This window comes from Cervus canadensis, chromosome 4 (genome assembly GCF_019320065.1).
Source record: "Cervus canadensis isolate Bull #8, Minnesota chromosome 4, ASM1932006v1, whole genome shotgun sequence".
Classification (NCBI taxonomy): domain Eukaryota; kingdom Metazoa; phylum Chordata; class Mammalia; order Artiodactyla; family Cervidae; genus Cervus; species Cervus canadensis.
In genome coordinates, this window is record NC_057389.1 from 56,353,175 (window position 1) to 56,365,561 (window position 12,387).

Below are 12,387 nucleotides of genomic sequence, written 5' to 3' on the forward strand. Positions count from 1 at the left end.
CCACCCATAAGATAGGCAACCTATGTCAAAGATTTGCTTAAATAAGACTAAGATATTTAGGCCAAAAAAATCCCTTAAATTCTACCTACAAAACAATGAAATGTGAATTGAAGACTTCTACTCCACTCAGGTGATTTGTTAAGAAACATTGAAACCGCGAAGAAAAGTGAATTAAATTAAAACTCACCTTTAAAATAGTATCCGAGGCAAATGGGACTCCAGCATCTCCATGATTAGTACTTGGCACCCAAGAGGCATCTTCGCAGAGGAGATCCTGAGGAGGAACCACTTCTGGAGTGATATTGACAAAATTAAATTCTGTCTTAGCTGTTTGAGAGGCAACGCACAGATTGTAGGAATAGGGCAATGTTCCCTCACTGTAGTGGGGGAGAACCCCAGGTGCAGACTTGACACAGAGACCAGGCTTAAAGCAGCCCCAAGCAGCAGGGCTGGAGGAGCGTCGCAGGTGCAGGGCGACCGCCAGAATCACTGCCAGGAGGAAGAGCACCGAGATCAAGGCCAAGGCCACCACCAGGTAAAACTGCAGCTCAGCCTGGGGGTCAGAGGGCGCGGGCCGGTCACTGAGGTCCGGCAGCGCCTCCTGCAGGCTGTCGGCGAAAACCAGGAGCAGCGTGGCGGTGGCCGAGAGGGGCGGCTGTCCCCCATCGCGCACAGCGACCAGCAGGCGCTGGCGGGCCGCGTCCCTGTCGCCCAAGGCCCGCGCCGTGCGCACCTCGCCCGTGCGCAGCCCCACGCTGAACAGTCCGGGCTCGCTGGCCTGCAGCACGTGGTAGGACAGCCAGGCGTTGTGTCCAGAGTCTGCGTCCACCGCCACCACCTTGGTGACCAGGTAGCCGGGCTGCGCGGCGCGGGGCACCGTGTCGAAGAGCGCCGAGCCGTCGGGCCCCAGCGCCGGGTACAGCACCCTGGGCGCGTTGTCGTTGCGGTCGCCCACCAGCACGCGCAGGCTCACGTTGGAGCTGAGCGCGGGCGAGCCGTGGTCGCGGGCCTGCAGCGTCAGCTGGAAGGCGCGCAGCTGCTCGTGGTCGAAGGCGCGCTGCGCGAACACCACGCCACTCTGCGGGTTCACCGACACGTAGGACAACAGCGCGCGCGGCTCCAGGTCGCTGGCCACGACTGAGTAGGAGACGTGGCCATTGGGCCCTAGGTCAGGGTCGGAGGCGCTGACTTGCGCGATGGAAGCTCCAGGCGGGTTATTTTCTGGCACGTGGACCACGTAGGAGGCCTGGTGGAAAACCGGAGTGTTGTCGTTGACATCTGCGATGTGCAGAGTGATGGTTATACTAGAGGAGAGGGGCGGCTTGCCTTTGTCGGTGGCCATTACTGTGATATTGTATTCTGAGATCTCCTCTCGGTCCAGGGTCCTGTCTGTCGTTAGCTTGTAATAGTTCTTCGAATAAGATTTCAATATAAACTCGGCCTTTCCCAAGATTTGGCAGTAAACTTCTCCATTTTCTCCAGCGTCTCTATCTTTAGTTTTTATCAAGGCGATAACTGTTCCTGGTGGTGAATCCTCTGGTAGGGGAGTAAATACTGAAGTCACAATCACTTCAGGTGCACAATCATTCTCATCGAGAATTTCGACTTGGACACTGCAGTGGGCTGCTAGATCTCCAGGATCTTTCGCTTCTATACGAAGAGTGTAACTATTAGCAATTTCAAAATCAAAATCATTGTTTGACGTGATTTCTCCTGTTCTTTGATTTAAGTTAAAAAACTGTTTCACTTGTTCATCCACATTATGAAAGGAGTAGGTGATCTCCGCGTTGACTCCTTCGTCCTGATCGGTGGCTGTCACTCGAAGTACTAAGAAGCCAGGTGGCACACCCTCTTGCAGGCTGACTCTGTACACGTCCTGGCTGAACACCGGGGGGTTATCATTGGCATCTGTGACTTGAATTTGGATCTGGGTGGTGCCACTCTGGGGTGGGTCCCCACCGTCTACAGCTGTCAGTAGCAGTTGATGAAAATTCTGCTCTTCTCTGTCCAGAGAATGTTTCAGAATCAACTCAGGATATTTACGTCCATCTGGAGTCTGTTTCTCTGTGAGATCAAAGTACTCGTTGTCATTAAGGTAATATCTTTGCAGTGAATTAGGACCAGCATCCGAATCTAGTGCCGGGTCTAGTGGAAATGTTTTACCTGGCTTAGTGGATTCTCCAATTTTTAAATCAATCTTACTCTGTTTGAATAGCGGAGTATTGTCATTTATATCCTCTACTATTACTGTTACATGGTAAATATTTAGTGGGTTTTCGGCGACAGTATCGAAATCCAGAATGCACAGAGGCTTCTTCCCACAAATCTCCTCTCGGTCTATTCTGTTACTCACAAGTAAGTCACCGCTTTCAGGTTTTACAACGAAATATTCCTTCTCCGCGCTAATCCGCAGCTTCCGGGCCGACAAGTCCGGGACACTGAACCCTAGATCTTTAGCAAGATTTCCTACAACCGAGTTTTTTGCCAGCTCCTCGGGAATTGAGTAGCGAATTTGGTCTGGGAGAGCCCCGCGGAATAAAGACAGCAGGAACGGTAACAGTACCTGCCGCCACCGCGTCCGGCCGCTCGTCTCAGTGCTCCGCTTCATCCCGTCTCCCTCCACTGCTGCTCTGCTTCTTGGTCGGGAGAGAAGCCCTCCGGGGTGGCAAAATCCGGGGTAGGGTCACTTTTTCCTGCTTTTGTTTCTTGTATCCAAACCTGTACTGGCCTCCTCGGTATGGTTGGTTTGAGCAGGAAGTTACCCTCTTAGAGGCTCCCAAATGCGTCTGATTATCTTCTCTCTTCTTTTGACCTACAGCGACGCCCAGAGGTTTTTCCGAGAAACTGCACTAATGTGTTCTAAAGGTGTTGGAAAAAAACTATTTCTCCTTTTTTTTTTTTAACTTATAAGGAGTATTTGTTTTTAAATAGACATACATTCATACAATTCCAGATTCAAAATGTACACATGTCATGTTTTCCAGGCTCTCCCTCTCTGCTTTCAACAACACATTTCTCTCAGGAGAAATGAGTGTTATGGTTTTAGTGTATCATTCCATTAGTATGTTTTGTATCATTCAGCAGAATTTTATAAATGTTCTCCCTTGGTGTTAGACACAAAAGGAAGTAAACAATATTCCACGTTCTACATCTTGCTTCTTTCACTCATTATGTCTTGAAGATAACATTTTCTGACAGTAGGACATAAAGAGGTTTTCTATTTTTAATTTCTTATAGTTATGTACTAGTCCATCATATAATTGTGCAACAATGTAACCAGAAATGTTATTTTCTAAAAGAAACCCAATGTCCATTCAAACAATGTATTTCTCATGTTATACTAGTTATAAATAATCTATCAACCTCTTAGGCACCAAAACAAACAAACAAAAAAGTATCACTCTGATTCTAGAAATGCATTTTTAACCCAAGAATCCAAATATGTCTGTCATAGTCTCAGGACAATTGACATTTCCAATTTTTAAGCTTCACTATTTTAAATGATCTCTCCTCAGATACGATTTGCTTCGCAATATACATTTATTATCAGTATTTTCTTTTTCCACTCCCCATGCCAGTTACATGTATCATACACATTCTTCTTTTACTCTATGGATTACACCACAATTTCCCATGAAGACAAAAGCATTTAGAAACTCAAACTCTTCTTCTTAAGCTTAATTGAGGCATAGTTCAATTAAGCTTTCCTTAGAAATCAAAAAGGGTCTCACACTGATACCATAATAGATAGTTTAGAAGTTATTAAAATCACTTATGCAATCTATTAAATATGAGTGGAATTAAATGGGTAATATTTTTGACAATCACCTGCACCAAAGAGATCATACATAGTCACTGCATGTCACAAACTGTAACAACACAATATGTGAAATGTACCAATCCAATTGAGAAACTATCCCTGTGAAAGTTATATCCAAAATTTAAATATATTCCCCAATATTTATAAAGTGTTATTGTTTAATCATAATAGAAAACACCTGTCTCAAAGGAAAGAAAAGCAAATTTCAAGCAAAACACAGCAGGGTGTAAAGAGAGGAAATTTAAAAATACTCAATAGAGATGAAATAATAGCCTCATACAATAGAATGTGTTAATATGAATTTACACAATTTCTTCCTATTTCATAATTCTAGTCTATCCTTTCAATAATGCCTAAAGAATAATGGCTTTAAAGATGTGAGATGTTACAAGTATAAAATTAAGAAATTGCTACTGACACTGTAACCAAACGATGATTACAAAAGATAAATAACAACTTTTAGATGTAGTAACTGTTACTGATCATTACTGAAGGATCATCTGTCTTTCCACTTTAAAGCAACAGAATACTAAAAAAGAAGTGTTTTATTGATCTATATATGTACACACACACACATATATATGAAATATAGTTGGAGATATTTATGCGGTTCTCTCCCTACGTTTCAGTGTGGCAAGATTTGACTCACCTGATTAAGACTGAATTTTCCTTTTGTTTCCAGTAAATCTTGAGATATCAGGAGAGGCTCGCTTTTCCCACAGCTCTCCTGACTGATGAGCGTGTCCGCATAGTTCGGCTGCGGGAAGATCACGTGACTCCCCCGAGAGTCCGCGGTGAGCGAGACCTCGTGCGAATAGGTCTGCAGGAAAGCCCGCACCCCGTCCACGCCCACAAACTGAGACGCCGGCACGCCAGCCAACCCGCTGCCCGAAGCCTGGAGCAGACGCGACGTGTGCCAATGCCGCAGTCTGAGCGCCAGTAGCACGATGACAAAGGCGAGGAAGACGCAGGAGACCGCGGCCACCGCCACCACCAGGTAGAGTGTGAGGCCGGAGTTGTCAGGATCCACTGAGGGCTTCAGGCTGCCTAGGTCAGTCAGGACGTCTGGGATGCTGTCAGCCACAGCCACGGTGAGCGTGACGGTGGCTGAGAGAGGGGGCTGCCCGTGGTCCTGGACGGCCACCAGCAGGCTCTGCTTGAGCGCGTCTCTGTCCAGCAGCGCCCGCGCTGTGCGCACCTCGCCCGTGTGCAGCCCCACCGCGAAGAGTCCTGGCTCGCTGGCCTTGAGCAGGCGGTAGGACAGCCAGGCGTTCTGTCCCGAGTCTCTGTCCACTGCCACCACCTTGGTGACCAGGTAGCCAGGCTCTGCAGAACGGGGTGCCAGCTCCACACCCGTGGAGCCATCCGTGGGGAGGGCGGGGTATAGGATTTCAGGTGCATTGTCATTCTGGTCCAGCACAAATATGCTCAGAGACACGTTGGTGCTGAGTGGTGGGTCCCCGCTGTCACTAGCAGTCACCAGTAGCTGCAGGTCTCTAACTTGCTCATAGTCAAAGGACTGCAAAGCATACAGGACTCCAGTGTCCTTGTTTATAGAGACGTAGGTGGAGAGAGGCGACCCCTGCAGTGTGTCTTCAGCCAGAGAGTAAGTGACCCTTGAGTTCTGGTTACTATCAGGGTCCTGGGCTGTCACAGAGAAGATGGAGGCTCCCCTGGGGTTGTTTTCTGGAATGTAGGCCATGTAGGAAGCATGAGGGAAGGCAGGTGGATTGTCATTGACATCTGCCACGTTCAGTGAGATGTATGTTTCTGTAGACAATGGCGGAGTTCCATGGTCAGTGGCAGTTACAGTGATGTTATATTCTGAGACTTCTTCCCTATCCAGAGCCCTGTGTGTCGACAACCGATAATAATTTCCATAGGTCTTTTCAAGTGTGAATGGCAGGCTATCCAGAATGGAACACGTGACAAGGCCATTCTCTCCTGAATCACTGTCATGCACGTTGAAAAGTGCAATTACTGTTCCTGGGGAAGAAGTTTCTTGGATAGAGCTGGTGAGAGATGTAACTGTGACTTCTGGAGCATTGTCATTTACATCCAGAATTGTCACCAGTACCTTACTTCTGGCTCGGAGACCAGGTCCATCGTGGGCTTCTACATCTATATCATAGAATCCAGAGTCCTCATAATCCAAACCTCCCAATATCGTTATGTCCCCAGTCAGAGAATTCAACTGGAATAGCTGCGATATTTTATCTCTTACTTTCCGGAAAGAGTATGTGACTTCTCCATTGGCTCCTTCATCTGGATCAGTGGCTTTTACAGTGAGTAGCCTGGAGCCCACCGTCACATTCTCCCACACACTGATGTGGTACTCGGGCTGAGTGAATACCGGGGCATTGTCGTTGGTATCCACAAGTGTTACAAGAATCCTGGCAGTGCCAGAGTAAACGGGGTCGCCTCCGTCAAAGGCGGTCAGAATGAGGTGGTGAACCGCCTCTTCCTCACGGTCCAGGGCGTGCTCCAGTACCAGCTCAGGATACTTAATCCCATCGGCTCCGCTTTGCACGTCTAGGGAGAAGTGGACATTCGAGCTCAGCTGGTAACCCTGTAGGGAGTTTATCCCTATATCCGGATCAAAAGCTTCAGGAAGAGGAAACCTTGTCCCAGGGTTTTCACTTTCAGCGACTTTTATTTCCCTTTGCTCTGCCCCAAAGTCGGGCGCATTATCATTAATATCAATTATTTCCACTTCAACTCCAAAAATCTTCACTCTGTCTTCTAAGAGAATCTCTAGGTTTACTACACACTTGGGAGATCTGTCACAGAGCTCCTCCCGATCTATCCTGCCCGCGGTGACCAAGCTGCCGCTTCGCGGGTTCAGAGCAAAGAGCTGCGTCCTACCTCTGGAGACGATGCGGACTCCGCGCTTCGCCAGCTCTCGGGGCTCCAGCCCCAGGTCCTTGGCGATGTTGCCCACTAAGGAGCCCTTCTCCAGCTCCTCAGGCACCGAGTAGCGGATCTGTTCGGCCCGAATTTTCCACAGGGCCCCCAGGAGAACACAGATCCAGATTAGCCGGCGGCAGTTTGGGCAGAAAGGAGACGCCATGACAGCCCCGCGGCGGAATAGCTTGCGCTTGGGTGTTCCCTTGGTGGAGGCTTGGGGATCCCCAGGATCTTTGGGGTCTAGGATAAGGTACTTTCACCGTTGGATGTTGGAGCTCTCGGGGGTCCAGTTCGAAGAAGCTTTCTAAAACCCCAAAGCCAGCGCGTTGTGATGCAGTTATCTTGTGGTACGGATTAAATTCCGGGTTCTTTTTTCCCCCGATTGGTGAACAGCGACACTCAGAGTCCTAACCTGTTACTGCAATCTATACTTGGTAAAGAAAGGATAGCTTGTACACCATTTCTTTTCCGTGTTCAATTTTCTCCAAAATAATGAAAACCCAAACATTTGCTGTTTAATTTGCAGTGAAAATCTATAATTGATCCAAAGCTTCCTGTACAGTAAGCCTGATAATTTATTTTTTCAGAGACAAGTTTTTTTGCAAGAATTTTTCTACCTCTTTTAAGTTCATTGCATTATTTATTCTCATAGCTCAATTTCAATTTGCATTGCAAAAAGGATATGTTTACCCCTCCCCAAAACAAGGTTATACTTGAAGAACAGAAGAATAAATAGTTGAAAAGACAGTGTCAAAGAAATTGGAGATCTGGGCTCTAATCTCAACCTACACAGAAACAAGTTTTCTCACATGATTGACCCTTAAAATATGGGGCAAGTTTTTAATTCCCTTGTTAGAAAATATCTTACTGTTTAAGAGCTAGTTCTACCCCTTTGTAAATGGGCTTGACAAATATGATAATAGGTTTGAGAAGGATATTTGCTCATTAATTTTATATAAGAAGATTCGAGACCACAGGTTATGTCTGTGAGAATCATGTTCACAGTGAGTCCTCAAACTCTAGAATAGCACATTTTATTGTGTATATACTCGAATAATTTTTCAATGCTTAATGAATGAGTCATTAATGAAGCTGCAAAACCTAAAACAATGTGCAAATAACTGATGTTAAAAGAAGTAATATAAGGTAAAAAGACAGGAAAGTTAAACTGAAGCACTATAAAGGGCATATGGTGTTTCAGTGATCTTCTCCACATTAGGACACATCCAGAAGGTATTATCTTACTATTACTTATAACTTTAGTTTTGGTTTTAGAAATAATAATTGATAAAAAGGAAATATTTTAATAATTATTTATATTATCATTGCATGTTTTATAGTCTTCTTATTCATGAATACTTAGAGCAGTTTACTAATCTGAGAAAATTTGAGATAAAGCAGCAAGTACTCAGTTCTTTGATTATTACTCACATAATATTTAGTTTCTAGAAATTACTCATAAATTTTGATCAGACTCAAAACTCCATGAATTATTCAGAGCTTTTAAAATTTTCTGACTTTGGAGAGTAGGCTGAAGGTATTTTTCACAATCCTCAAAAGACCACAACTTTCTGGGGGTTGAGAGGTAAAAAAATGTTTTTGAAAACATTTGAAAAATGTTGAAAAAAATCTGACTCACTTATCAGAAGTCTATGTTAAAAAATTATGGAAAAGTCTCTGTATACAACAAAATGTCCATTACATTCCTCATTATAGCAGTGACAAAGTAGATAGGGTATAAAAACTATTTAAGGATGGTCAAGAAAATTACCCTTGACAGTTTACAAAATGGGAAAAAAGACCCAAAGTTAGTGATTCAAATATGAAACCTGTCAGTCTTTGCTACATATGATAAAGCTAAAAAGTTCTAAGAGACTTAATTATTGAAGGTTATATTAATACATAACAGAAAAAGATAAATGTATTTGATGAAGATGAACAAAAATTTTAACTTAAGAAAGAAATGTTAGTACATTTACAATCTTGAAAAAAAGGCATGTAAGGGCAGTGCTATTACTAAGGGCAGTGACAGAAAAAGCTGTTTTTAGCAGGATTTGCTGAAGTACAGAAATGCCGAGAGTACAAATTGAGAAGTAACAACTAGTAATAATTAACCACCAAGACTACTGAGCAATCAAGAAACCAGTCTCAACCCATCCAATATACCTCCTCTCCCACTGCCATCACTAGAACAATGAAGAAGGACCAAAATTAATAATGCACTATTGAAAATGAAATACAGCAATAAAATTTAAGTAAGTCTGCAAAAACTCACCTGACGGGAAAAAGAGGAATCATAGGCGATTTGGGGGTCTTCGTTACTGGTACCTATATCCATAGAAGGATCTTCACCTAGGAGATCCCCAGGGGGAGCCGTTTCCAGGGTCACATTGTGAAAATTAAATTCTGTCTTAGTTGATTGTGAAGCAACGCACAGATTGTAGGAATAGGGCAATGTTCCCTCACTGTAGTGGGGGAGAACCCCAGGTGCAGACTTGACACAGAGACCAGGCTTAAAGCAGCCCCAAGCAGCAGGGCTGGAGGAGCGTCGCAGGTGGAGGGCGACCGCCAGAATCACTGCCAGGAGGAAGAGCACCGAGATCAAGGCCAAGGCCACCACCAGGTAAAACTGCAGCTCAGCCTGGGGGTCAGGGGGTGCCGGGCGGTCACTGAGGTCCGGCAGCGCCTCCTGCAGGCTGTCGGCGAAAACCAGGAGCAGCGTGGCGGTGGCCGAGAGGGGCGGCTGTCCCCCATCGCGCACAGCGACCAGCAGGCGCTGGCGGGCCGCGTCCCTGTCGCCCAAGGCCCGCGCCGTGCGCACCTCGCCCGTGCGCAGTCCCACGCTGAACAGTCCGGGCTTGCTGGCCTGCAGCACGTGGTAGGACAGCCAGGCGTTGTGTCCAGAGTCTGCGTCCACCGCCACCACCTTGGTGACCAGGTAGCCGGGCTGCGCGGCGCGGGGCACCGTGTCGAAGAGCGCCGAGCCGTCGGGTCCCAGCGCCGGGTACAGCACCCTGGGTGCGTTGTCGTTGCGGTCGCCCACCAGCACGCGCAGGCTCACGTTGGAGCTGAGCGCGGGCGAGCCGTGGTCGCGGGCCTGCAGCGTCAGCTGGAAGGCGCGCAGCTGCTCGTGGTCGAAGGCGCGCTGCGCGAACACCACGCCGCTCTGCGGGTTCACGGACACGTAGGACGACAGCGCGCGCGGCTCCAGGTCGCTGGCCACAATTGAGTAGGAGACGTGGCCATTGGGCCCTAGGTCAGGGTCGGAGGCGCTGACATGTGCGATGGAAGCGCCAGGCGGGTTATTTTCTGCCACGTGGACCACATAGGTGGCCTGGTGGAAAACTGGAGCATTGTCGTTGACATCGCGGATATGTAGGGTGACGCTTGTACTGGAGGAAAGGGCAGGCTTGCCTTTGTCAGTGGCTGCGATGGTGACATTGTACTCTGCCTTCTGCTCTCGGTCTAGGGCACCATCAATCACTAGCTTGTAGTAATTCTTAGAGGTGGATTCTAATTTGAAGGGAACTTCTTCCTGAATATAGCATGTTACCAAACCATTTTGCTCAGAATCCTGGTCTTGCACTTTAATGAGGGCTATTACAGTTCCCAGGTCTGAGCCCTCAGGAATCTGGTTAGAGAAGGACATGAATGTCACCTCTGGGGCATTGTCATTCTCATCAACAATTTCAATCTGAACATTACAGTGAGCCGTGTGTACACCTCCATCCTTGGCTTCAACACCCAACATATATCTACTTGTCTCTTCAAAGTCCAATGTACCATTGGTTGTGATGTCACCAGTATTTGGATTGAGAATGAAGAGGAGGCTGGCACTTGCTGGGGCATTGAGGAAGGCATAGGTGATTTCTGCATTAATGCCCTCGTCCTGGTCAGTGGCCATCACCTGCAGCACGGAGGTTCCCCGGGGCACATTTTCTTGGAGGCTAACCCTGTAAGTGTCCTGGCTGAACACTGGAGCATTATCATTGGCATCAGTGACCTGTATCCGGATCAGGGTAGTGCCACTTAGAGGAGGGTCCCCACCATCCATGGCAGTCAGGATTAAACTGTGGGAATTCTGCTGCTCTCTGTCCAGAGATTTTTCCAGCAGTAACTCTGGGTATTTACTTCCATCAGGACTTTGCTTTGTTGACAGAGAGAAGTGCTCATTGTGGCTGATGAAATATTTCTTCAGTGAGTTACTTTCTACATCTGCATCTTGCGCAGAATCCAGAGAGAATTTTACCCCTGGTGAGGCTAACTCAGAGATTTCCAAGTCAATGCTTTTTGCAATGAAATGTGGTGCATTGTCATTAATATCTTGAATTGCAACACTTACATGGAAAATAGTCATTGGATTGTCAGCAACCATTTCAAATTCTACAGCACACTCAGATTTTCTCCCACAAATCTTCTCTCGATCTATCCTGCCACTCACTAGCAAATCCCCATTCTCTGCTCTCACACTGAAAAAGTCCTCTGCACTAATCCGCAGTTTTCGAGCTGGCAACTCCTGGACACTGAGCCTTAGATCCTTGGCCAGGTTCCCCACCCTTGAGCCCTTGTCCAGCTCCTCTGGAATAGAGTACTGGATCTGCTGGAAGATTGCCCCGCGCAACAATGACAGCAGGAAGAGAAACAGTACCTGACTTTTCATTGTTTCAGCTTTTCTGAAGCTCCTAAGCATTTCTTGAACTCTCTGGGAAGCTGCTCTTCAAGATGTCTCTGGGATGTTTAAATAATCAACACAGCACCCTGGACTTCTGTGATTTGAGGGTACGATTTGTCAGGCACTTGAGGTTGCACAGGAGGTGCGTCTGCATTCTGATGCGTACAGGACAAAGCAAGAAAGAAAACACTTCCAGCCACTCCTGCAGAACTGAGAACGCTTATTTTCCCTTTGGTCAACAGCGGCACCAGGAGGTTGCCTGAGAAAACTGCATATTACCCAACTACCTATTCCTCAAAGTGTGAGCTCTTGAATCTATTAATATATCTTGTCTTTTTATTTTTTAGAAAGAACTATTCAAATTTTCCCTTCAAACCTGATATTGTGTAGATTTTCATCATCTTTTAAAAGTTGCCATCATTTTATTCTTCTTTCTTCATTAAAGATTTTCCATACGGCATACAGCTTTTATTTATTTATTTTTTTTGGAGGGCAAAAATATCTTCAGTGAGTCTACTGTATTTATAAACACTGGCATGACTAGTATGGATGTAACTAATTAGATTATTGTTAGTGGATAAAAACATTTAATCTTTGGAAAAAAGAGAAAGTAAAAATCCTAGACTTATTTACTATATTGCTCAACATTTTAAAGTATATGTAACCTTCCCATTAAGTACAAAGGAGCCTGATAGTTTGTTAAAGAGACCAATCTAGTATTTGAGCACACATCTGCTTTCATAAAACTAAATCTCATGTAAGTATATTTATTTTAATGACATCAATGCTTTTTTACTATATGATTTTATACACAAATACTCCTTAATGCCAATACTCAGTTCCAGTCAATTTACACATTAATATGTGTAATGAGTTTGATTTGATCACTGGTAAATCTTGGAGAGGAATTGAAAGTTCTTAGACACTCCCATTTTGAAACTTACCTATACTCCTTAAAACAGTCTTAGGTAAGTAAAACAGACAAACA

The 12,387-nt window shown here is 45.7% G+C and overlaps 1 protein-coding gene across 18 annotated transcripts in view; it reads right to left on the reverse strand.

The window, feature by feature from the left end:
• LOC122439783 (protocadherin gamma-C4) overlaps positions 1–12,387 on the reverse strand; it is a 180,136-nt gene that overhangs the window by 151,394 nt on the left and 16,355 nt on the right. For 4 of the 18 annotated variants that reach the window (XM_043465185.1, XM_043465188.1, XM_043465218.1 and 1 more), the window contains one exon: positions 188–274. The exons of 3 other annotated variants lie outside the window; for them this stretch is intronic. In XM_043465185.1, coding sequence (XP_043321120.1) covers positions 188–274 — 87 coding nt within the window. 11 more of the 18 variants (XM_043465184.1, XM_043465212.1, XM_043465226.1 and 8 more) reach the window with 9 other exon arrangements.